The sequence below is a fragment of the Dermacentor albipictus genome, chromosome 6 (genome assembly GCF_038994185.2).
Source record: "Dermacentor albipictus isolate Rhodes 1998 colony chromosome 6, USDA_Dalb.pri_finalv2, whole genome shotgun sequence".
Lineage (NCBI taxonomy): Eukaryota > Metazoa > Arthropoda > Arachnida > Ixodida > Ixodidae > Dermacentor > Dermacentor albipictus.
The window spans coordinates 51,811,052-51,837,565 of NC_091826.1; the positions used below are offsets into that span (position 1 = coordinate 51,811,052).

General features: G+C 48.0%; 2 protein-coding genes across 9 annotated transcripts in view; one reads left to right on the plus strand and one right to left on the minus strand.

Moving 5' to 3' along the window:
* LOC135911386 (uncharacterized) overlaps positions 1-26,514 on the minus strand; it is a 497,365-nt gene that overhangs the window by 441,677 nt on the left and 29,174 nt on the right. The gene's annotated exons all lie outside the window — the stretch shown is intronic.
* The window catches only part of LOC135911383 (uncharacterized), an 85,872-nt gene that overhangs the window by 17,081 nt on the left and 42,277 nt on the right, over positions 1-26,514 (plus strand). For 3 of the 4 annotated variants that reach the window (XM_065443629.1, XM_065443627.1, XM_065443630.1), the window contains exon 2: positions 6,043-6,225. In XM_065443629.1, coding sequence (XP_065299701.1) covers positions 6,043-6,225 — 183 coding nt within the window. The remainder of the gene's footprint in view (positions 1-6,042; positions 6,226-26,514) is intronic. The other variant, XM_065443628.1, reaches the window with a different exon arrangement.

Sequence of the window (26,514 nt, forward strand, 5' to 3'; positions counted from 1 at the left end):
GTTGAAGAAAACGCTACTCATATTCCATTCAGAGCACGAGGTCGCGAGATCGAATCCCGGCCATGGCGGCCGCATTTCGATGGGGGCGAAATGCAAAAACACCCGTGTACTTAGATTTACGTGCACATTAAAGAACCCTAGGTGGTCGCAATGTCCGGAGTCCTCCACTATGACGTGTCTAATAATCAGAAAGTGGTTTTGGCATGTAAAACCCAACAATATAAAATTCTATTCAGAAGAACGGTTGAATGGCGGATTCCTCGGTGTTGAGTAGGGTTCGGCTATACTTCAGCGAAGGCCGTTTCATCGAAAGTGCTGCGTCCATGTGCCATCTTTTCGAAGGTGGTTTATCTACCTGGAACGGTTATGCTAGAATCCCATGCGCTAACTGAAGTTGGAGACAGTTTGTCGCTGTCACGTCTAAAGATAGGTTGGGCATGACGTCACCAATGCAGCGTTTCCTTGTGCTAGTACCCAAACAAGGCAGCCATGATGACATCCGCGCATCATATCAGCTCTCCGTACATTGTTTTGATTTTTTTCACAGAGACTGCTTGTTCCTAGATTATTACTGTTATGAAATTGTAACTCAGTGCAAGACGCGCTTGTTACGCTGTCACTATTCTTTTGTTTACGCGGCGTGTTGGGCGGGCCGGTACGCCTAAGTTGGCGGCCACGATGACGTCAGTGAAAACCATCTATAGGTCCTACAGAGACTGTCACTGCAGCGTAAAAACCTGGAACAGCGCGTGGCAGTAGACGCAGCGAAGAAGCGCAAGTATACATCGTCCCCGAGTTACAAATATAATTTGGGCGAACTAGAGGCGTTTCTGCCTGGAGCCGATGTTTTCGGTAATGAAACCTGCCTTGGACAGTGACCAAGGCTTAGTAATAAAGCCGCTTGAAGCCAGAAAGAAATCGTATGTGCAAATCCAAGTACCCGGCCATCGTTCCCATGCTAACCGAACTGCCATATTCATTTTTTTCCAGCAACCGTATACACTAGCACCAGAGAGGGAGAGAGAGAGCGAAATGATGCATAGAAAGGTAGGAAGGTTGACCAGAGGTAGTAACAGTTGGTTACCCCGCAATGGGGAAAGGGTTAAGGGGAACAAACAGAGAAAGAGAGTGGAAAGTGGAGATACAGAGAGAGAGAGAGAGAGACAAGCACAAACAAACCGCGTACACTATGGAGTGGTAGGGGGCGGCGTTCCTAAAGTCTTTCGTGAAGCCCCGTAGACCAGAGTTCCCTCTTGCGAGTCCGGCCCACAACGCGCGCTGTTTGAGCGCACCGTCACGTTCCCCCTCACTGCGCTTCAGCGACAAAGGAAAGGCTGCGTTTCGCTTTCCGCTGCCGGCATGAGTGGTGTGCGCCAGCGCCGCTCATCAGTGCGCAGCCTGTTAGGATGCGAGCGTCTGAGCGGACCGGAGTGCAAACGCTGACCTAAAATTAAGCTTGTCGGCTACGCCGACAAGCCAACGCTCGCCGAAACCGACCTTGCATCGGCTGCCACCAATAGATGACGAGGCTGGATCGACTGACTGGTCATTTGATGTGCGCCTGTTGACGCAAGCGGGGCTGTGTGTCTTCTTCATAAGTCAACGTCATGAACGATAAGGGGGATATTGCTACGGGCCATCGCAGCAAGCACGTGAGCGTGAGGCGTGCACCCTGAAAGGGCCAAGGTTGATCAGCCAGCTGACTGTGACCGTTGGAAGGAGCCTGAATAATACCCCTGTTACACGGGCACTTGCAACGGCCGTTAACGCAAACGGCAGTTGAACGCCGTAACGGCAGTGGGAACGGAACGGTGGGGGCAGCGCTCACACGGCACTTTCCATGCTCAGTCGGTTCACTTCCGTTTCGACGATTGGTCACGTGACTCTTGAACTTTTTACCTCGCCAACTCTAAAAAAAATTTGTTTCTCCAATTATTTTCTGCGCTACATGCTGTACAATGTGTTTCTTTAACTATTTGCAAAAGTTGTTTGCAAAACTAGCGAAGAAGCTCAATTAGCCGATCCAATCCGATTCATGGCGTTGCAAAATGGCTGCGTTTGTTGTGGTTTTAACGTGGTGAAGCGTCCCATTTCACGTTTCATCGCTTGTACTAACCGCAGCCTCACTGTGCATATCCTTTTTTCTTTCGTACCGCGAGTGACCGTCTGCGCGATTCAGCAGGTGCAGTGTTGAACGTGGTACGACTTTGCGACGCGCACCCCAGAACAGCCGCGGAATGGCGGTTAGCCGGCCACCTTATGATTGCGACCGTGATTGTCCACCCGATTTGCTTCTCCTGGTTGCGCACTACGAGCAAAGCGCTTTTGCGCCGGCGCGCTCACCTGCAGCGCGGACACGTTGCTGCTGGGGGCTGCCATCTTGTCTACTGCACGACGAAACGGACCGAAGCGGCGGCGCAACGGAGACCAGCGAGCTCCGTTGATTTCAATCGCCGTTGGATTTCCAACGGCGCTCGCGCTGCCGTGTAACTCCGCCTAACGGCTGTTAAGGCCAACTGCCGTTTTCCTTAACGGCCGTTAAAGTGCCCGTGTAACAGGGGTATAAGTTTGTTAGCATAGATTTCCATTTACTGTTCGCGCGGTCTATTATAATTAGGTTCTTTGAATAAACAGCTCTTTTTTTCAACTCGATTTCTACTGCTTCTTCATAGTGATGACTATGTCGGACCTCGCAGTCCTCATTAAGTGAACGGGAAATGGGCATTTAGAAGGAAAATGCCACAACTGGAACAGACGTCGAACGCCGTTGGATTTAATGAATGCCCGTCATCAAAATATGCCAGAACACTACATGTGCTATGTTAAAGCTGCCGTTAATTATACTTTGCGTATAGTTCTAATAACGAACCGCAAATGACCACTTTCTCGAACATAATGTAATTATGTTTCTAATGACAAATATGAACATAGTATAGATTCCATGAAATGGCTTTCATATCGGGTCTTTCGATGGAACGGCGTTCGCTTAAATGAACAGAACCAGTTGAATTGACCATTTGCAAAAATGTGGAAGTCGGCTGGTCTCTGCCAAGGCAGTTTCCCAACCAGAGGTTCTTGTTCGCGAACTGCAGTTTCCTTCTAAATGTGGTCCCCCACAGGAACAAGCGCCCGAACAGACGCTTTCCGAAGAATTCCTCCGGATATATATTGTCATAGTTCCACCACACCTAGCCATTTTGTGAATTGCTATCATTCAAAAGCCTTTACTACCGCCGAACCTTCGCATAGTATAGACGCTTTTGGTGGTGATATTAATAACAAAGGTGCTGAATGGAAGCAATACAGCGTTGAACTAGTCGGAGGTCGGTAGTACGTTCGTTGGAAAACATATTTCTCGCGCATGCGCAGAACGTTTTCGCGAACGGTAAATTGAACCTCAAATATCGGCAGCGTCGCATTTGCCGGTGAGCAGAGTGCCGAGTAACATAGCCTCAATGAACCGGGGAAAGAGAGAGGAACAACTCAGACGAGGCCTCCGATAGGAGAAAGAACGCAGGCAAGTCAAGCAGACGATGATCGTCGGCACGTGCTTGCCGAGAAACCGATGGCAGTGTTTTTCAGCACGTGCGTTTGCTGTAATACCTCGTTACGTCTCGAGGACCCCGGACGACGTCTTTGTTCGCCACGACGCGAACACGAGCGATCGAGGCTTACGAACAAGCGAAATAAGAGGGGAGGTTCTCCTTTGTACTCGCTGATCCATTGAGCTAAGTAGTGGGTGGTCACTGGCCGAACCGGTCTGAGGCAATGCGCGGCCGCGCGCACAAGGCCGGATCATTGAATTAGCCGCAGACAATAGCGGTTCGCGGAGAACCGGCGCGTCCCCCTTCACCGCCTTGCAAGCCACGTCTGTAGCCTTTCTCTCAAGTTTCGTGCAGTGGTCAGCGCAGTGTAGGCAACCAGTCTAAGCTAAAGAACATACACTCGAGCACCACGCTCAAGAGCCGCGGCACTGCACCTTCTATTTTTTTAGAAAATTCTGAGCACTGATGCTCAAGCCTCAGGTGGGGTTCATTTCTAATTTGACAGAGATCGATGATTTCCATACGTAGCGGTTTGCTAGACTTCAGACCCGCTAGGCCATTGCGGAGCTCGTAATAGACGCAGGATTCGGGTAGCTGCTGCATCTCGCTAGTGGACCTCAGCCTTGAAACACCAGGGATGATTGCGTGATAACTGTGTAATGTCTGGTTTGATCACGGCAGAAGAAGCATTGAAAACTGGCCTTTCCATGATGTGCTTGGATGCGCGTTGTTAGGCTGTTGTGAGGAAGCAAGCTGCCATACGCTTGTCACGCTGTGCAGGCAATCAATCTTCTGTGGGTGCGTTGTAGTGAATCAGAAAGCATGCCGTAGTGAAGTGAGCGAAGAGATGGCGAAAAGAAAATCACCACCGATTACGATACTCCCTAATGCGAAATTTGAGCGCAGCTTTATGCGTATTTTCTTTTCGCGATATATTGGCTTGCGCGGACAATCTGCCTCTGTGCGGCACGTTGCAAACGGAGCGAAGTGCACCGCGACTGTCTCGCTAATCGGGCTGTCGCGAGAGACAGTGCGTGGGAAACCAGCCCAGATGCACTATAACAGCTCACCTCTGCAACCAGGCAGCATCGGGCTCAGCAGACTACTGTGCAGAGAGCAGGACAAGCCGCAGCTCGCCGTAAGCGCCGGATGGACAGTTTAGATCGTGCGCGTGAGAACGACGCGACGATACTTCGCCGCGAGCCCCTGTGTTGCGTGGTGCCCAATATGGAGCTCCTACGTAGCCGCTCCTACAGCTTACGCTGTGACTGTGCTGCATGTGCCACGCAGGCTTGTGACTTTTTTTTTAGGACTACAGTGTTAGGACTACAGATTTTTCATAAGAAGGCTCTGAGCGTAGCGAACGTGGAGTTTTTGCATACGCGTTCCGAGGCGACTCGGACGTGCTCTGCCGCTGTTATAACGTGGCTCTAAAAAGATTAATTCGGTAATTAGAGCTTATTTTATTAGAACCTTGAGCGCGGTTGTTTTAATGGCAAACTTTCAGTCTGTCACATTTTAGTGCATCCCCACATTGTTTTCGTCTGTATATCATGAAATTACGACTAATTCAACATATTCACGTTCAATTTGAACGCTTGGTCCAAGCAATATCGAAACACAGCGCGCTCCCCTGCTACGTCAAATGGAAACGCCCCGTGACGAAGTGTGCCACGAAGTTTGAACGATGGCATGTTGCGACAAATAGTGACACGGTACGTTGCGGCAGGCGCTTGCCAGGCAAAACGTCCCTATCAAACTTCGTCGCGTTTTTCAGTCATGGGGCATTTTCTCCTCATGTAAAAGTGGCCTAGTGAAACAAAATTCTACTCAGTGAGGGTACTTTGATTATATCAAGGTCGAAAGAAGCGAGCACAGGTAGAAGGAAGGGCGCAGGATGAACGCTGGATATCTTTTCTTTTGTTCGATCCAATGGACATGCCCGAACTGGAGTTGCAACTAAATTTTAATTGAATAGACGCTTAGTTGAAAGCCCAGCGTAATCTAAGTTCTAACCTAACCGAACCCAAAATGATGACTTGGAGGGAGAAAGCCTCATTTCGACGTCATGTTTACAGATACGAGATATCGCCGTGTCACCATCTATGACTCGGAAAAGAATCTGGTGCATACCGAGCTTTCAGCGGTGGTGAGCACTCGACTCACGTGGCTGCATCCAATCAATTGCACAAATTGCTGCCCCTGTCTGTGCGATGAGATGTGAAATAGCCATACAATAAGCGAATATGGGCATTCGCTCGTGCTAGACAACCATTTTGTTTTTTTGTAATGCGGTGAGAAGTTCAATTGATCATGTGGTAGCGAAATGGCGCGAAACAAATCTTGATTGTTTTGGCAATAACATAAAGTTACATTTATGATATGCCGTTTGGCAAAGCGTGCAGTAAAAGAAAAGTGTGGTTCGATTCATGCGCGAATATATTTGGCTGTAACACGTTAATGAACGAAAATGTCTTGCGATTCTTTTTTTTTTCAGCAGATGTTGCCTGCGGCTATCCAGGATGCCCTGCTCACGCCACTGTCACCTTCTCGCGTGACGATATGGCCCCTGGTACAGTGGCCACGTACGCCTGCGACCCCGGGTGCGAGCTCCTAGGACCCGGTCGGAAAGTCTGCACCGGCAATGGAACCTGGGCTCCCGACGGACTGCCTTTCTGCGGTGAGTGAATGCGCTTGTGCATTTCACTAACGGTACATTTAGCGATAAGAACAGGTGTTATCCTATGCAAATCATTAAAAAAAACATGGTTAAGTTAAATTTATCCGTGAATTCATCATAAAAATGAACTGAATATGGAAGCGGTGGGAGCGAGCCCGCGCATTTCAACGATCCCTCCGTACTTCGAAAAAAAATTTAATGCAAGAGCAGCTCCCTCTTACAGCCGACAACGTCCCCATCTCAAGAATGAGTTTGTTCTTTTTGTTGATACCACACAGTTAACGTTGATGGTGGTTGTGGCCACCGAGATCACATGCGCAGGCGCCATGACTCTCGGAGTCAACATGTCGCGCTAAACCCTTCGAAATAAGTCACCAGTCGTCAAACACGCGCTATCGCGTGTTTCTGCGAACCGTTCTGCGAACTGGCCAGGAATGGGCACATATCCAGTTGCACATACCCAGCTGCACATACCCAGTTGCACATACCCAGTTGCACATACCCAGCTACACATACCCAGCTACACATACCCAGCTACACATACCCAGCTACACATACCCAGCTACACATACCCAGCTACACATACCCAGCTACACATACCCAGTGCCATAGTCGACTGCACGGATAGGTATCCATCGGAGTCAAGTTGCTTGATTGGCCCAAACAGCAGCTAATGGAAAGTTGTCTATTGGGCCCCATACCAAGTGGCCCAAGCAGTCTACGTACACAGTTGTAGCCGGCCAGGAAGCGATGGCGGAAGCGTCGAAGCCGGGTGGAGTGGCAAAGAAAGCTTCGCGTAAAAATAAATTCAGCAAGTTTACTCCGCATCTTGCGGCGTCTAGCCCGGCATTCACCGAGGCGAAACGAGTTTCATGCCCACGAAGATCGCAAGGTGGCTCTGTAAGTGGGAGTGGCGGAGTGCCGTTGGCTGCCGTTCTCGAGATACCCATTGCCAAGGACGAGCAGCTGTCACTCAACGCACCGGCCAGGTCGGCGCACCACGGACGCACGGTCCTTCCGAGTCGAAGGCCTTCGTTCGACCCGGCTGCGGGCAGCCGTCCGAAGTTGACGAATTAAACGTCAAGCTTCTCGGCGCAGGAGAATTGCGGAAGTGTTCGAGATACGTCCGGAGCCTTTAGAATATAAGTAAACAAAACAAAAATGCTCGAACTAAACGTATAAAAAATGTTGCCTTTTGACGACTAACGTGGGCGGGATGACCTTGCGTGCATACCTGTACTGCTACAGTGACCTCATTCTGGTTTTGAATAGTCTCGACGGGAGAATTGGCTAACGGGCTCACGTTCATAGCGATTGTGACCTTACGGATGGATAGGGCGGTTCCGCTAGTCGAGGCACGTGAAGAATATTTACGTTTTCCACCGAGTGTTCCTTGATCCACTAACAGCGTTTGGAGAAAACTACAGCATCAGGAGGCTTATCTGCTTGCGCGCACATTCGCAATCGCCTTAATCGAGTGATTGTTTTCCAGAAATTTGCATATCAGTGCGGAGCTCCCGGTGTAGTATTCTCAATGCCAAAGTACTTTCCCTTACTTCAAACTTTTACCTGCTGCACCTAAGAAGCAGCGACGTTCGACTCTCGGCTCCTGAAAACGGCATTGTCATCCTCCTGTATTCGTACGCAACTAAGCAGTTCCATATGCCGAATGGATGCTGCCGAAATTTACGACGTCACGGACAACTGCATGTGGCGGAAACTGCGTGATGACATCGGTTCTTGTCACTATTGCTCGCGCATTCTCCGCTAACCTCGGGACTCCCTTTTCCTGTGTTGCAAAAGTAATTTACTAATTCAACTTAACCAATTCATTTTTAGTGTGTATCGTGCCGCCTTAAGTTGCTCACGGCATCCAACGCATGTAACCAGACACACTTCTGTGTTTTAGAACAGCCAGTTACCACACGGTCCACCATGACAAGAACATAGTAAGAGAAACAAAACGGCATTGTTGTATAAAATAAGATTAGAAAAGAGAGAGAGAGTGTGTGTTTGAGAGAGACAAGCGTGAAGAAACTGCATTTTGCAACCAGGCGAGGCCGCCGGATAGTCGAATACGATCTACACCCGACGACAGTTGGGTGAATTGAAACGACTTCTCGCGTCGATTTTTGTCGTCTGCTCCGCTCACGGAAAAGTAAGAACTTGCCGTGAAAGTCGCAGTTCAGCCGACTATCGTTGAGAAGTTTGGCGGAAACACACACAACTGACAAACAAATGAGCAAACAAACAAGCGAATCAGGACAGATGAAATCTGCTTCGCTGATACCTCGACTTTCACCGCAAACCGTATCATTTGCTGCGTAGCTCCCCGCACTTTACGGCGAGTCGCGAAAAGTACATTTCCTTCTCATTGTCCTCTCGACCGAACTCCTCGCCCAAAATAATACGTTCTTGAACTTGGAGCTCGCGGACGCCCCAGATTATATATATATATATATATATATATATATATATATATATATATATATATATATATATATATATATACATATATATATAGCGGCATTCAGACTGCCCGTAATGGACGCTGACCGAGTAGCAATGTACTCATATGGACGCTGTGCCTTGCAAGGTCTTGCGTCAGCGCGCCTTGAAGCAAGCCTGGCGGCTGCTTCCGCCTCCGCCAAGCAGTCACGACCGCAACGGCACGCCCTACGTCGGTGACAGCCAGACGACGTTCAAAAAGAAAAAGGAAAAAAGAGTAATGCCGATGTAGTACGTCCACCGAAACGAGGTACTGCAATGGACGGACGTCGGCCGGTGAAGTCAAACATAGAGAGATGCAGACAGAAGCGTTGTAACAAAAATAAGCAATACAAGGGAGGAGAGGTAGTCCGACGACTCTCTTCTGACCGGCGCTGATGGTACGAAGGTCGCCCAATTTTCGTTTTGTTTCTTTTCGATTTGCGCATGTCGCGATGCCGCCACTTTTCTTTTATTGTCTGGCGGCCGCCATATGGAAACGGCTTTCGTCCGGGGTGCATCCGAGCGTTTCGGCAGCGGGACAGGGACCGCTCGGCGCGCGGTCTGTCGTGTGGTCGAGCGAAACATCTTGTTTTTCCCCTTGACTGAACCGCACGACGCCGGGGCGGCAGACGACGCTCGTCTGGTCGAGCTCAGGCAAACAAAGATGTTAAGCGCCGAGCACAGACGCACGCATCTGACGTCGAGGGGGAAGGGGGAGGGCAAAAAACACTAAAAAGGCATGAAGGCAGCGTGACATGGGGCACGCCGAGAAAAGAATGACTGTAAGAGGGCACGTGAATTAGGCGTTCCTTTTCTGCGTGCATGCGAGAACAACTCGTAGAGTGTGCTTCTTCGAAGGATCGTGCGCCTTGCGACAGGGCACCCGCCGTGGTTGCTCAGTGGCTATGGTGTTGGGCTGCTGAGCACGAGGTCGCGGGATCGAATCCCGGCCACGGCGGCCGCATTTCGATGGGGGCGAAATGCGAAAACACCCGTGTGCTTAGATTTAGGTGCACGTTAAAGAACCCCAGGTGGTCAAAATTTCCGGAGTCCTCCACTACGGCGTGCCTCATAATCAGAAAGTGGTTTTGGCACGTAAAACCCCAAATATTATTATTATTGCGACAGGGCAACAATATCCTCTACGAATTGTTGCGCTTACAGTTCAGTCAATAGGGGGGTTTCCCGTATTGGTGGCGGCTTGTATCTTGCCCATGCCCGTATTTACGAGCCACTTGGACGTCACGCTCCGTTGGAGCGGTCCGTTGTGAATACCGGATCAACTTGGGACTTGCAGCATCTCGAACCGCGCAGACCCTCCGCATGGCGCATGGGCGTTATTGGGCTAATTGGATTTCTCGAAATGAAATGCGTCAGAAAATTCGTATCTTACGACGTGCATCGAACCTACAGACGTGATATCGTGGAATTCTAATTTGAATACACGAGAAAACGTGATTCTGTTACGTGGAAACTCGAACACAAACCCCCTTTTTCCAGCTACTGCTTGAGGTTCGGCGTGGCGCTGCCCCAACTGCGGGATCGGCCCACGGAAGAGGCCGCGTTTCTATCAAAAAGCTCGCCTCCGTGAATAGCGTTCTCCGCCAGCGTTTTTCGGTAAACAATACGGTTACATAGGTGCAGTTGCCGGGAGAGGAGGAGGGAGGAAAGAGAAAAGCAGAAGGCAGGGAGGTTAACAAGAATAACGTCCGGTTGGCTACCCTACACCGGGGGAATGGGAAAGGGAAAACAAAGATCACAGGGAGAGAGAGAGGAGGGAAGGAAAGAAGGAAATTGTGGCGAGTTCTCTGACGCGTGTGGTCTTACAGAAATCGCGTTTATAGTCACAGATGGTCGCACAAACCCGTCGTCCTTAAGGAACACAAAAGCGCCTTCACCGCTTTATGGGCCGACGGGCGATGGGGGCGATGTTCAAGCAGCACCTGCACAGAAAGCGGCAGATTGTCCAGTTTTTGGAAAGCTTTGGCAAGTTCTTGTCCTTCTGAGGCATATCTTGGACAGTGGCACAGCAGGTGGTCAATGTTTTCTTCGGTGCCACAGGCCTCGCAGGCTGCGCTGTCAGTCACTCCAATTAATGTAGAGTATGCCTTTGTGAAGGCTATTCCTAACCAAAGGCGGCAGAGAAGCGCAGCTTCACGTCGAGGAAGTCGGAGTGGAGGTCGGAGTTGCAGGGAGGGGTTTAGTCGATGCAGTCGCGTAAGTCGTAAGTTTGGAAGCGTAAGAATCAGTCAGAGATCTTGAATGCCACCGGGTTGCACTCTTAAAAGCGAAGCTTAAGCGTGCTGCAATATTTTTTTTGTAAGTAAAATTTCATCATGATTGCGATGACGTCATACCACAGGAACTGCACAAATTCTTCAAGCTTTGCGTTGCCGTTCCAGCTTGAAAAGCTGCGCGCTCATCAAACTAGGCCGTCTACGATGGCACATTAATGACGTAGTATTATTTTATACTTTGTCGCGTGGTCATCCTTTCCATTGCTAGAACTACTGGACAAGCCTGTGTTTCTTGTCTCCTTCGGTTGTCGTGATCCAGGATATTGCATGTGGGTGACTTGAGAATCACTCTTTGTTTATTCCGTCGTGGGAATTGCCGGGTTCAATCAAGTGGGTTTTGGCATTCGTTTAAAAGCTCACCACCATCACAAGCCATCGCAGCAGAGGGCGACGAGGGCACTGTTGCGGTTATTTAAGGGCGACAGAATTGGACAAGCGGCTGTAGCCTGAACAGATGTTGATAGTGCTGCAAGTGTCACTGTGCTGTGCGATGACCGTAATCGGTGACAGTGACCGATTGTGATCGTGTGTCTATGCTCCTTTCTTTCCTTATCTCTACTTTGTTACCACATCACCTCCCCCTCCCTTCTGTCCCCAGCGTAGAGTAGCAAACCGGATCTTTTTCTCTGGTTAACCTCCCTGCCTTTCCCCTTCTCTCTCTCTCTCTCTCTCTTTCTCTCTCTCTCTCACTGCCATCGAAACCACTTATATAACGAACACGCTTGCGCGCCGAGTGTGGCACGATGTCTCAGATATCGTGTAGTTCGACATAACGAAACTCGCCTTTAACGAACTCGAACTTTCGTGATGCACTGATTTTTTTCATCTCCACTGGAAGGAAGACTCACGTAAATAATAGAATTCCTTTAAAACAAACTACACGTAGTATGAGTTGTAATTTCTTACAGTGCTTCGAAAACTGTTTCTCAGCTTCACATAGAACGGCATGCTTGATGAGCTAGATTGCGTGGACATGTTCCAATCCAGTTCCCTTGGTTTAGGCAGAGCACCGGCGCAGCTGCATTTACAAACAACGTACAAACAATGTCCACTTCGTTATGAGGGAGTTATTTTCACACGAGTTTCGTTCAGTAAGTTGCGCATGTTCGACACAGTGAATAGTTCGCTTTATGCGGGTTCGAATGTAGCCCGGTCCAGGTCACGCCTTCAATCTCACCATTGGGAGAGAACTTGTATATTGCAAGTCCAGATGCAAACACTTGACGTTTCATGAAACACAACTTTGCAAGGACCTAAGGCTAACAGCTACATATATAACAACTGTTATTATGTTCTTTTCGAAGTGAGATATCCGCATATTAAAATCAATTTTAGAGCGTCCCTTTCCATCGCAGGTTGATCGTTCCCGCGATATCTTAGGCGCCGAAACACGATAAGAAACTTTCCTGAAAACGGTGCCCTCCAAATAAACGCAAAGTAGGCTTTGCGTAGGGAGCGGTTTTGCCTCGACCAACAACCGTGCCCCAAAGAGACGATACAAGAGTCGCGGCTCGTCTATTTTATCCCATTGGTGTCTCGCCATTCCTTGCGTTTTCTGAAAAAAAAAAAACCTTCGCACACAAAGCCGTGTAGCTTTGAAGCGCCATGAGCCCGTCATGGCAAACCGAAAACCACCAAGTTGTAAACTTGCTGCCATTCCTTTTTTTTCGCACTAAAGGAGCGAAAAAAAAAGTTTTGTGCTTCGCAGTTGTTGCCCCTTTTATCTTCGGCCAGAGCAGCTGCAATACATCGTTGCGTGTTGGTCGGTAAACCGAAAATGTGCCTGCGGGACGACAAGAGTTGCGAGCGGGCGGATGGAGGTGTGTGTGTGTGGGAGGGGGGGGGAGGAGGGAGGGCGACATTCGGAATCGCTTCGTAGGGTTGCGCCACACCAAGGCTTTCTCTTAATTTATCAAGTTGTTTTTTCTCGCACAACCGCGCGCTTGACTCTTCGGCTTTCTATTTGGCTCTTGGCACGCAGTGCAGAATAGAGCATCCGGAGTACAAATGGTTACGAAGCAGGAGCGCAGTGGCGTCACAGAAAACACCAAAAACGACGCAGCAACGCTGTTTGATCGTCTGTCTCGGTTTCGTCTGCCTGTAGCAATGCTAGACTTCTGCTTCGTTTCCTTTATTTATGTTTATTTATTTTTAATGTCTTTTTTTGAGGAGCGATAACTTAGGCCTATACACAGACACCCTCCGATTTGTTTTTCCTTTGCTTCGACTCCTTAACACCGAGTTCCAGGCCTATAGCTTCCCGAGATTTCAGATATACGGAAAAAAAAAAGAAGCTTACTTTTTTGGTGAACCGTTCAGAGGCGAGCAAGAACGCTCCCCCCGCCTCCCCCAGGAAACGATTTACCAACCTCTACAATGACAAGCGCCCGGCGTGGAAGCCACACGAAAAAAATAAAAATAAATAAAATAAGCGGAGTAAAGATGGAGAAGGGAACGCGCACCTGCGTTGCCGAAGCAAAATGCGAGCGAGAGGTTTCAAAATGAGCGGGACGAAGATAGCCCGGAGGAAGCGAGCAACCGGCGTTCCGGGTCACATACATCGAGACGGCGGCAGAAGCCGGCCCCGCTTATATGAGAGCTGTTTTGTTTGGGTGTTTGTTTTACTGGTCTCGTTTACTCTGCTTGCCCCCCTCTCCCTCTGCCCTTCCCTCACCCCCCCCCCCCTCATCACTACCCATCCTTCGGACGCCGCGTTTCTTCTCCCCGCACGAAATACCTGTTCCGGCGGGGAATTCTCGCCCAGACACGGCCTGACGCAATGGGGAGGTACACGCGTATACCGTATAAACCCGCGCTTCCTATACTTTGTCCTGGATGCGCGTTTTATGCCTTGTTAATCGCCGCTGTTCGGTCCGCATTCGCTAACCCGACAGAACGGTGACTTCTTAGCCGCGTTTTGGTGCACTGTACATTGTTTCGAATTCCTTTCGTTATATTTTTTTTTCTCTTGAAGAATTGCGGGCATTGTATAGTACGTCATGCGAAACGACGGCCGCTTCAGAACACAAAAACAAGGTTCTTAAGCGTGTTTTGCCACATTTGACGATGTTCCTCGTTCTTTCAATTTTTATTTTCTTGTTCAATTGCAGGCCATTGTTATCGTGCTCCAGAGCGCAAGGACAGGGTTTCTATAACTTGGAAAAGCTTGACCGCACGCCAATAGCGCGGCATTGTAGTCATTGATGCACGTTCAGCTGCATAGTATTTTGGAAGATGAAGGTATGCAGACTACCCGCATTAAAATGCTGGACGCGAAACTATTTCTGAGTATCGCGCGCCGGGGTATTTGGAGCTGCTTGTTCGGCAGCTCGAATTCGCAGGCGATTCCGGCAGCCTCAAAGGCGTGTCGCGCGCATTTATATGCATACATATATTCACACGCTGGGAAGGAGTATTTGTGCTGCACGCTATGTTTGTGATTTATCAAATACAGATCGTGCTTGCGAGAAAATCAATGCGGAAACGTAGCACGAAAGCACGCGTTTGCAACGACGTTTTTAAATACCACGGTATTGTGGTGGCGGCCCGAGCTGGTACGATTCTGTGAAACCAGACGCAGCAACGAGAGTTTCGTACCCTAACGGCGTTCTGGCTGCGTCGACGCTGTGAGTGCTTGGCGTTCCTCCAGAAATATGCGCCCGAGCAAACGTAGGAAGAAAATGATAAAGTATTGGAAGTTCTGCAACGGTCACGCTCTTTAAGAACTGCGTATTGTACACCCGCACTCAATGTAGCACGCAACAATGCTCTCGCGAAATGCCTTTAGGCTGAGAACGCGGGAAATTTCGTTACATAGAAGCAATGAATTTTATTTTTTTAGGAATGAGGAAAAAATTCAAGTGCCCAGTTATTTGTCGTGCCTTTCGAGAACGTTCGCCGACAGGAACGTCGTGCTGGACTCGGTGATAACGCTGGGTAATCATCAATAAACGAAGTCGAGGGGTTACTGGTAACGCCGGTCACATCTAAGACATTTCACATCGAGCCTGTACAGTTTATTTTGAGCTGAACGTAAGCTTACAATGGCGGATACGCGCTGCACCCGGTCGCTACCATTTGTGAACAATTTCAAGCAGCACGCTCAGCCATTTGGTTTTCTCTTTCGCCCCACGGTAACAGTATTATTTGTTAGTTTTGTCGTTTGTAATTTGACAGTGTGTCGAGAACAATGTACACGTGCCATTGACCCTCCTGCAGTAGGACGCAAGGCGTCTTCTATGTGACAGGAGGGCAGAGATCTACTGCAGACTGCCTTCCAGCGAGAAAAAGGCGCCGTGTTTACGTCGATAGAGGAAGTTTTCACGCCAGCAAACAAGCGAAAAGTAAAAAAGAAAGAAAAACAAGAGAAATCAAAGCGAAAGAATATTGACGTACACACGTCTTATCTTTTTAAAAGTCAACTGCAGCGAGATCTCATGAGATATTAGTTTCTGTTTCTTAAAAACGATTAGTAAATGACACAGAAGCAACTGCGGCAAGGACATGAGGCGAGCACTCATAAATGTTTTGAAGGAGTAGTCGGTAGCAGACGACTAAAAAGGAAGCTTTAGCTCGGGTGCTCCTATCTAAATACATGTAAAAGGAGAATTCGTTTTTCTCGGCAACCGCTGCACCGAATTTGACGAGGTTTGTTGCATTTAAAAGAAAAACTTAAAATCTAGTGATTGCTGGTTTCAAATTTTTGATTTAGGTTGTGAATTTTTAATAAAAATTGGTGTAAATCAAAAATTTTCGAAAAGCGATACTATGAGGTTTACAACTCTGCAACTCATCAACGAAAAACGATAATACAATTCTGTGACATGCATATAATAGTACATCTAACGCGGACAAAATTAATATGTTACACATGAATCTCAAAACATGTAATAACATGGAAATACAGCTTTCGCAGAACCTTTGTAAACAACGTAACAAATTCACGTAAGATGTATCATGACATATCGAATTTGTCCGCTTTGAATGATCTAATGGATTCTGTTTACAGAATCGCGATATCTGTTCTTGATGCAGAGATATGAACTTGTAAACTTCGTGCTTCTATTTTCAAAGGTCGAATATTTCAAAAATTTTTAACAAAATTGAGGCCGTAAATCGAAATTCCGATCCCAACAGTCACTAGAATTTAACTTTCTCTCTCAAATCCAACAAATTTCATTAAAATCGGTCCAGGGGTTATCTCAGAAAAACGTTTTTGCGTTTTACATGTATCTGAATAGGCCGCGTCGGAGTTGGGCCCGAGCTAAAGCTTCCTATTAAAGCGTTGTGAATTAAAGGAAGAAGCAGCAATACAAATTACAAAAAAATGCTCCTTAGCAGGCGACACGCACACCTAGCGGCTTGCTGCGCGGCTACACTATGACGTCATTGGCAGAATCGCACGCGGCTTGCTATTATCTGTCCCAATTTTGCTTTTTGTTTTCCTTTAAGATGTATGAGAACGTCCTCAAAGGGCACAATCACGCAGCCTAGAATTCATTGTGCGTCCCACGCAACTTGAGCCAAACTTGAAAACTAAACAAGTGCACGTAGCTGTACAGAACCAAGGTAATGTTGTTTGCCTTCGCTTGGAGCGAATCGAACATTTTCTTTTGTATTTCGTCTAATTACATTATTGGGTATTGATCAATACTCAACTGCTCAATAATTATCTTCAGAACAAAAGCGTCAAATGAGAAAATTGTACACCATCGAAAATTTGCAGATCCAGCTTACTGTTGCTCCATAAGCTCCACATAAAATTTTTTTTCAAGCCTCAAAGAAAGCCCGCAAAATACGAACATGCGCTGCATGACTACTCACGTGCACACAGACAATATTTGAGCAGCTGAATAATTAATACCAACTAATTATATAATTGTTCGAAACAAAAGATAGCCTTACTTGTTCCAAGCGATGGCAAACAACATTACCTTTGTTCTTTCTAACTGCGCGGCACTTTCGTATCTTAAATATAGGCACAAGTTACGTACGCGGGACACCTAATGTATGCTTACGTGGACATCTACATCTGCTTTGGCACGAGTTATGTGGACACCTAATATAGCATTTGGAGTAATGAAAGCGATTTTCTTCGTTCTGTCATCACCGCAGATGACGCGGAATGTCGGTTTGGTCGCGAAGGTATGCACAGATGTCAATTGGCCCACGAAGCTCCTTTTATGAAATATGTATGATAATGCATGGCCGCACATGCTATGAATAGTGAGTGATGCAGTGCGAAGGGGGACAAGAAAAACCAACTCATAGAAAGCCAAGTAGCCCAAACCATCACCCTTTCCAGTTATGAAGAGCCCCGAGTTTTTGACTGAACTGTATAGTCCCCAATGCTCCCTTTGAGCCTTTAATGAAGCAAGCTTTAGGGGTGCCTCCTGCTTAATACACAGGGTAGAGGGCTTACCGCGCGCGAACACTTCACGTAGTAACTTTTACACGACGCTCCCCCACTGGTCGGCTCCCTAGCAACTCTAGGAGTTTGTAGAAACTCACCCGTTCTGTTTGGGAAGCGAAACTTGGCCAGGTTGCTGCTGCTGGCCGTGTCGGTGAGTCGAACGCGCAACCATTTTTGCAGTGTCTGCGCAATGCAGCGCGAGTTGCGGAAAGTTCTGGAAAGCTGGTGACCACGTGACCACAGGACCAGAGTAACAGAAGAGACGACGTGGGAAAACGGCTGGTGAAGGCGGCAACGACTAGTGTATTAACTTTGAAAACACCACTTCTGAATGCGGGGGACCGAGCCAGGCAAGTGGCTGCAATCGCTGCCAAAGTTCTAACGTCGAAAAAAAAGCCGCCTGTTGGCAAGGTGAAGAAGTAACCATTGTAGGAGGTTCGTATAGCGGTCCTTGAAAAGCCTGGAAAGTGAAACTGCAATTACCAATGCCTTCAAAGCACTCAGGTTTCAAGGAGCGCTTGACAATAACTGAATTTTACTTTCGCCAAAGCTTGGGAGACTATTTGTGTGCGTGATCACAAAGACTGTGTGAGCCAAGAGCCAAGCCAGCATATTCCGGAATGGGTTCGATATACGCTTTATAGGCTAGAAAAATGTTGTATTCAGTGGTGCTAATTGCGTTTGGAATTGACGGCCAAGACTCGTTAGTAATGGCGGCTGTACCTTGTTCAGTCAATAGTGTTACGTACTAGCTCTATCGCTACGAATTGCAATTGTACGAAGGTAGTAAATGCTGTGAGAACTAGGTAGTAACTGAAATGACCGCCTTTTTGTAAGAGTTGGCCGTAGTGGGGTACTGGATTATTTTGACAACCGTTTTTAACGACCATCTGAATACAAGTACTCTGGAGCTTTTCGCATTTCTCCCTCATCGAAATGCAGCCGGGAATCGAGCCCGGGACCTCGTGCTCGGCAGAGAAACGACAATGCCACCACGGTGGGTTTAGCTGAAAAATATCCCTCACGCGTCGAACAAACGACGCTTAAGAGGAAGCTTTAGCTCGGTCCCAACTCCGACGCGGCCTATACCATTGCATGTAAAACGCAAGAAGTTTTTTCTGAGATAACGCCTGGACCAATTTCAATGGAATTTGTTGCATTTGAGAGAGAAAGTTTAATTTTAGTGACTGTTGGAAGCGGAATTTTTATTTATGTGTTGAGTTTTGTGAAAAACATTTTCAAATATTCGACAGTTTGAAAAAAATACAAGCACGAAGTTTATAAATTCATAGCTCTGCATCAAGAACAGATATCGCGGTTCCGTAAACGGCATCCATTAGATCATTCAAAGTGGACAAATTCTATACGTCATTTTACACCTTACGTGAATTTGTTACGTTGTTTACAAGAGTTCTGCAAAAGCTATATTTCCATATTATAAATTTTTTAATATTCATGTGTTACATATCAATTTCGTTCGCTTTAGATGTACTATTATATGCAATTCAAGGAATTGTATTATCACTTTTCGTTGTTGAGTTACAGAGTTGGAAACTTGATAGTTTTGTATCTCTGAAAATTTTTCGATTTTTGCCAATTTTTTATAAAAAAAATTTACGACCTCACTCAACAATTCTAAACCAAGAGTCACTAGATTTTAAGCTTTTCTTTTAAATCCAACAAACGTCGTCAAATTTGGTGCAGTGGTTGCCGAGAAAAACGATTTCTCTTTTAGCATGTATTTAGATAGGAGCACCCGAGCTAAAGCTTCCTCTTAACAAGGGGAGAAGTTGACGGGACGATCGCTGGGAGTGTGAAGTACGCAGCCATTCGACGGACACAGTTGTCACGCGCACTGCACTTCAAAACTTACAAAAAACAGCACCACGGCGCTTCCAACGCTTTGATGTTGAAAACAGCGTCACAATACGTCGCTGCCAGCACTGTTGCCGCCGCGTATACGTCCCTGGTATTCTGGTAATGAGTAAACTGCGGTGCAGTTAGTCTAATACCCCTGTCAAGCGGGCAAGTTATGTGCACTTATGGAGAGTGCACTCGGTTTTAAGTGCACTTTCCCAAATCTAAACGTCGCAAGCTGAGTGTACTCGCAGAAGTGTGCACTCCGATCGGAGTGCGTTCACGAAACGCACTTTGCTGGTCGAGTACGTAGCCTCGGCGCCAGCGGTTTCAATGGTACAAAATGTAATGCATAGAAAAAGGGCACAGACGTTAATGCTAGCTGCTGAACAGCTGTTAACAACATAATCAGAGCATAACTCGCTCATATTCTGTTCCAGCAGGATCAAATGCCGCCTGGTCGCACGCCGCCATCTTGTTCTGGATTGGCTAGGCATTCGTCCTGGCCGGCCTTGACTTGCAACACTTATGATAAAAATGCTTTCGTTTTTTTGTTTAGTAAATATAGATTACGATTGTTTTTTATTTATAATAAAACTAAAACAATCGCTTTTTAGATGCTTTTTTTTCACCCTAATCCCCATCTTCAAAAAACATGGTTTTAGCCTGTCGCCATTTTCTTTAGTGCGAGGGGACTATTTTGTCGTTTAGCACCACGTCGCCTAAAGTGTCACTTAACTTGCCCGCTTGACAGAGGTATAAGCTGAGTAATAAGAATCCTCTCGTTTCTTGTTTTCGTTTCCTTAGATGGCCCTCGTGCTTGTTGAAGGAAAGTTTGCATTCACTAAGTGCGCATATCAACACGACAGCGTTAAGGGCCCCTCTCGTCACAAAAGAAGTCGGCGCAAAGGTGTCGGTGTCTTGCGTCGGACGTCGTTTCACGAAGAAATCATTCCAAATGACAACCACGTCGGCCCTCCGCAGGGGTGCAGAGGCGTTACTGAATTAATCGAAATCCTCGAAGTAAAATCCGTAGAAAAATCGTACAGTACGACCTGAAAACAAACTAGAAACGTGATGGCGTCGGACTATAATTTGAATATACCAGAAAACATAATTCAGTTATGCAGAAACACAAACGCCACTCTAGGCTGCGCCCCAGAGTGGTGCAGCCCGCTTGGTTCCTTGCAACATCATCCAGATGGCGCAAAAAAGAAAGCTGCCTTTGCCGGGACAAGCATTCGCGGATTTTTGAATGCTATCGCGTTCCACTCTTAAAGGCGAAGCTTAAGCACGCTCCGAATTTTTTGAAGCATTTATCTGTTTTCATTCGGATGCACACTTCCTCGCCGTAACCTACAAGTTAACTTTGTGCCTCAAAACTTTGCTATACGCGTCAGCCAGAAGGTCGACAATGTCGTTTCTGTCAACATTCGTCAAAAAAAAAAAAAAAAAACAAAGCTACTACGTGCTTAGGCTGTGTCCCACTGACCGCGTTTGGGCAAACTGCTTCCGAAGCCAGATTCCCGGACTTATTTTTCAAGCGCGTCTCTGAACCTCCACTCAGGTCTGCTTTAATCGTCGCAAGGTACACATTGAAACGAGTTCCGAATGTTTTAACTTCTATGACAAAGTGAAACAGCCGGGCCGTTAGAGAACGACGACCTCGATGTTTCTTTCCGGTTCGCGTAACGGCGAGAGAAAGAAAAAAATTAAAAATAACAAGAGCGACATCCACACCGCGCAAGTCGTGTCTGCGTCGCAGTCCGATTCCACTATCTGGTCCGGCCTTGACACTGCGGCAATCTCGACGTTCCATCTACAGGTGGGCAGCGTCGGGGGACTCCCGTCCCGAGGTATACGCGGAATTCTCACGCGAGGCACGTCGCAAGGTTGTGGCTTCTTTCCCCGCTATTAAGATAGCTCTTCCTGAGTCGGTCTGCTTGCCGTCTTCGCTTTACTTCGGCTTCCTCTTCAGGTTGTAGGGCTACACACACGGTGGGCGTCGGCACAGCGGGCTGCACGAAAGCTCGCGCAAAGCTTATTACGCACGCCATACCTGGAGTGCATAGCATTTCAGTCTGCATGCTTTTAAGCGTCGGTCCTTCTGTTCATGAGTAGAAAAGAGATATGGTAATGGAGCACAGCCTCATTATTGTGCGCGCCAAGTAATACATGTGGTTCGTGTTGCCATTTAGGTTTTTGTGTTCGTTATTCTCACATTTGCATCGCGCATTTGCATTGCTATTGCTTAGGCGCGCCGAATCACGGTTGTCTCGTTATGCGTAGCTGCGTTTTGACAATAGACCTCGTTTGAAGCAATGTAAACATCGTTAGACTGCACCAGTCATAGAAACGAGTTTTATTACGGCACTGTAAGTGCGTAGCGATGTTTGTGCAGTACAGTGGTACAGTGTCAACTCTAACGACCGCCACGATTTTGCAAGAGTGTTCGTTCTTCCGGCACGTTATAACACAACGGAACCCCCGAAATTCATTTACCTGTAATATACACATTGCCATCCGCGCAGGTTCGCTCATACATGGATGCTATCTAGAGTCTAACACAAAAGTAAAAAAAAATAGATTATGGGGTTTTACGTGCCAAAACCACGACCTGATTATGGAGAGCGCCGTAGTGGGGGACTCCGAAAGTTTGGACCACCTGGGGTTCTTTAAAGGGGTGGAGACATCAAAATTTTCGTTCATGCGTTTGTTGATTCAAACGTTGCGTCATGCTTCAGGAAGCACGATACACACAGCGGGATTCATATATATCCGATAAATAATTTAATAATAGCATTATTATACCGAGCGATTTCGGTTTCGGTTTCTGGGCTCTGGGGGATGCTATGACGTCACAGAGGAGGAAACGCAACTTGGCTTGGTCACGTGGGCCACAAAAAATGGTGACGTCAAACTATGCTGCGTCGTCTGCTCGCGCATACGCGTGCTCTGCCAGCAGAGGTCAACTGGCGATTCGAAGTGCATGTCGCGATTATTATAATTATTGCGAAGAGCGACAACAACGGTAAGAAAATATTGCGGCTTGTGAGAGTCGGTGATTCATTCCGAAGCGCCGTAAGCTTTAGCTTCGAAGTGAACCGGAAAAGGCCTAGCCACGATATCGGCGGCGCCGAACGATCAGAGGCGGTGAAGCTGCCGTCGGTGCACAGAGTGACCGCTCCTCGGACGCTGATTGGCCGCTTCGCCGTACGGCTGCCGCACAAATGGGTCCCGGGCACGTGCTCTCTACGGCTAGGAAATCTCGCCGGAGCAAAACCGCCGTCGCACGGGGGCCCGCGAACGGCAAACGGCGTGCGGCGAGTTTCCGTGCCGGTAACGTGGACGGGCCTTCACATTGAGAAAGGCCAAGCGAAGGAGAGACCGCTTCGAGCTGCCGAACTATGCGACTATGCGAGGAGAGAAGCGGACAACACGAACGCCGCATATCCTGGTCCCTTTCGGAGTCGGTCGGCTACTGTTTCACAATCAAACGTGCAAAGGCCCGTCGGCACGGCAACTCGCCGCACGCAATTTGCCATTCGCGGGCCGCCGTGCGGCGTTCGTGTTGTCCACTTCTCTCCTCCTGTGTCCGTGTCTGCACGCCTTACCCCTTCTTTGCGTTAAGAAAGGATTTCTATATGCCTGGAGCTCGGTCATAGTGGATGCTATGCTCGGTCGCTCGGCTCAGCAGGCTCCGTAATCGGCATTTCATCGCTACTCATCATACGTCACGTTTTTGTGCTGGTGTGCTATGACGTCAATATTTTCGTTCCTCCTCTGTGACGTAGTAGCTGGCGCGCTAGCGATGGGTCTCGACTGCGAGAAGGAGTCTTTAATGACTTTTTTGAGCTGAATTAAAATTATTTTGAAATGTTTGCAGCATCTGATACCTCGTTGTGGGTGTCCTTGCATACGGAAGCAACCTACAACATGCTTTTTTATAGCCTCAAAATTTGGTGTCCCAACCCCTTTAACCTGAAACTAAATTTAAGTACACCGATGTTTGAACATTTAGCCCCCATCGGAATGCGACCACCGTGGCTGGGATTCGATTCCGCGACCTGGTGCTTAGCAGCCCACCGCTATAGCCACTAAGTAGCCGCGGCAGGTTAAAACATACAAATGACCAGGTTGCGCTAAGTTATAAACAATGCAAACAGCTGCTATCAGGGCACGGGATGCGCACCGAACATTGCGGCATTCGAAGAACGCATGCGGGACGCGATAGTATAAGCCGCAGCCGATCTCAGAGGCCATGCTACGTTTCTTATACTAAAGAACAGATTGGCGCTGCGCTGCTGTTGCATGCGTGGATATACGCGTAGATTTGTTGACTTCGGATTGGCAACGTTTTCGGAGAGCAAAGACACCTTGATGGCGCGCCTGGCTACCAGCGTTCCGTGTGTCGCAATGGTTGATCCTCTTCAAAAAGATTACGTAAACTAGTGTTTCTCTCCATAACATAACATAACATATTGGATCATAAAGAACTATGTTTGGATGCGCAATTGTGCAAAATGCGGAAAGTACCGGCATACCTCTAAAGATGGCGGACAGACGACGAAGCCTACACTCGCTGTGCGACAGTGTGTCGTATGATCTTGCTGTTGCTCCCGCGCTTGCAAACTGTAGATGAGTAAAGTTTATTAAACGATGTATTACGGCTGAATTCGAACTTCTAGAGAAGGTGATCTTATTTTGAGTAACCTTTCCCGTGCAGCAGCGACCATGTTTGAGGCGAAGGCACCTCCGAGACAAAGCCTCGCACAGCCCCATCCCGACATTGGCAAGACGTCCGTTAAGAAAGTCCTCTTGACGGTGGCGCCAGATTTCCCTCTAGGTAATACTGCAAGAAACTCTGTGGCTGAGTCCTGTCTAATAAATGTAGAAAACTCCAGCTTGTGGTATTTTATCTTGCAGTTGAGTGCGGGAGCTGGCCGATATTGAATGGGATCTTGAGATGAAACTTAAGGTTCATTTAGATTATTTACAGTAATAAAACAAAGTAATTAACAGTCATAAAGTCATAGACGGCCGGCAGCAAATCGGACGCTGCGGCCCCCTGGCAAGAACGAAAAAAAAATGAATTAATGAAGGAATGCATGCACCTGCTTCCCGTCTCCCGTTTTTAACATCTTCGGTCTTCGGGATCATGTCATTTTCGGTCAATCGTCGAGCCCGCTCAGGTGTCGTCATTTTCCTCAAATGGTAGGCGCCCGTGCAAGTGCCGTCCCATTCGGCAGTTGGGGTTCCTCCAAGGGCTCCACTGTCGGACGGGTGCAATGTCAGCGGCGTTGCCTCCTGGTCTGCAAGCGCTCGGCGGGAGGAGGCGGGTTGTTCTTCGAACGACCTTTCAGGGCTGCAAAACAGCTTTTCTCGGGACCAAGATCAACTACCTGGAACCGCGCCAGGCTCCCGTTGCACTTTCGGGAAGAGTCAAGCAGGAGAGGAGACAATAGCTCGGCGTGCCGTGCATGAGATGGGGGTCGCCAACTCGTCTGACAGGTCCGGGAACGTGTTAGACACGCTTCTGCGTACCTTGATTAGGAAGCGACGGCGATTGGATGTGGTAGGGGAACTCGAGTGATGCCAGAAAAAGGTCGGTATATAACAGCGGGAAATATACAAATGCATACTCAGTTTAGCGAGTCTGCTAATAAGTAAAAGACGCATGCTGTGATACTCAATTCAGGAGTTTTAGCTTGGCCCTAAACGACCACTGGCCATTAAAACTAGCGAATGAGCCTAAGGAGGCTATTCGCTTTCATAAGTGAATTCTATACTTCCCGTAGAGACTTACCAGGTAGACTCATATTTCTTTCCTGCGCATCTTCACGTTTGAAGAAACGTTTAATCCGATGCAAACCCGAGTTTTCAAGAAGGGAAAAAGCTCCCTAGATGTATGATTACATTGTCCACGTTTTTTTTTGTACTTTTCTTGGCGAACATTCGATCCCGCCCGCAGGAATGCCGCAAACACGCGATCACGATGGGTGCCCAATTATACGCACCGTTAGACGAGCGTTATACTGCCGCCCTTGCGCGAATATATATATTACCGTAACATACACTCGTGCAAATAAGGGCCACACTGCTTTATCGCAATTTTGAAGAGGTGCGGCCCATACACGGGGCGAAGTGTTTTTGAGTTCGAGTTTCCCAGCCGTGCGTGATCCCCTTGATCTCTTCGTACGAAGAAAGCGAAGTGAACGCTATTGTTTCCGTAGCGACCTCTTGTTCTTACGATCTCCTCTTTTTGCATGGACCACCAGGTGCCCTACTTTTTTTTTGTCGGCGCCAATGCTGTGGCTTACTGCACGTCAACCACGCTTCTCACCGTATGCACCACAACTTTTACCCTGTATGCAACACAGTACGCTGTCAGACTTTCTTCTACAGTAGCTTCGCACAAAGATACGGCTGGCCGGACCATAGCCCTAATTGGGGTACGCGCTTCCCCTTTTTTCCCCAAATGTTCTGACTTTAACGAGAAACTTTCTTCGCCTGCTTTCCCCAGTTTTGTCGTGACTGCCTGTTCGGTCGGTTGCTATCCCGGTGGATGTTCGCCGACATATATGCAAACACTATATGAAAGTATACGCAAAGCGGTTTACGTAATCCCGATATAGCAGAATCACTGAATCTCGCTCGATACCGTGTACTTCTCTGCACACACACCTGCCATCCCCACTTTTCCCTTGACAAGCATCACACATCGCTTTCTTCCGTGTGGTATCACTACTAATACGTTTTCCCCTGCGCATCCGCTTCATCTGGAGTTTCATTTTTTACAGCGAAGCTGTTAACGGCTAGTTGCGCCAGGATCGTGTCCATCTGTAGCCACAAAACTATCATCATCAGGGATTGACTCCAGCGTCGTCGTCTTCTTTCCCAGCTGGCTCGCTGGCGCCCCTCCGCGCGAACGCGCTTGTGCCACTGCTCCCGCGTTCACCGCCCTAATTATTTAATTAATTAAGATGCATAAAGACGTAAACCATTTTACAGCAAATTGCAGCGAAGCTGTTAGGGGCTTGTTCCCCCAGGATCGTGGCTGTGTGCGGACAAAAAACTCCCCATACGTGGGATGATCCTGAAGATTGTGCAATACTGGGTCGACCAGCGGCGGAGTTGAAGCAGGCGTTAAGCACTCCCCATACGTGGGCCGATACCGAAAATAGTGCAATGCCGGGCCGACCTACGACGGAGGTGTAGTTCGCCATTAAGGGG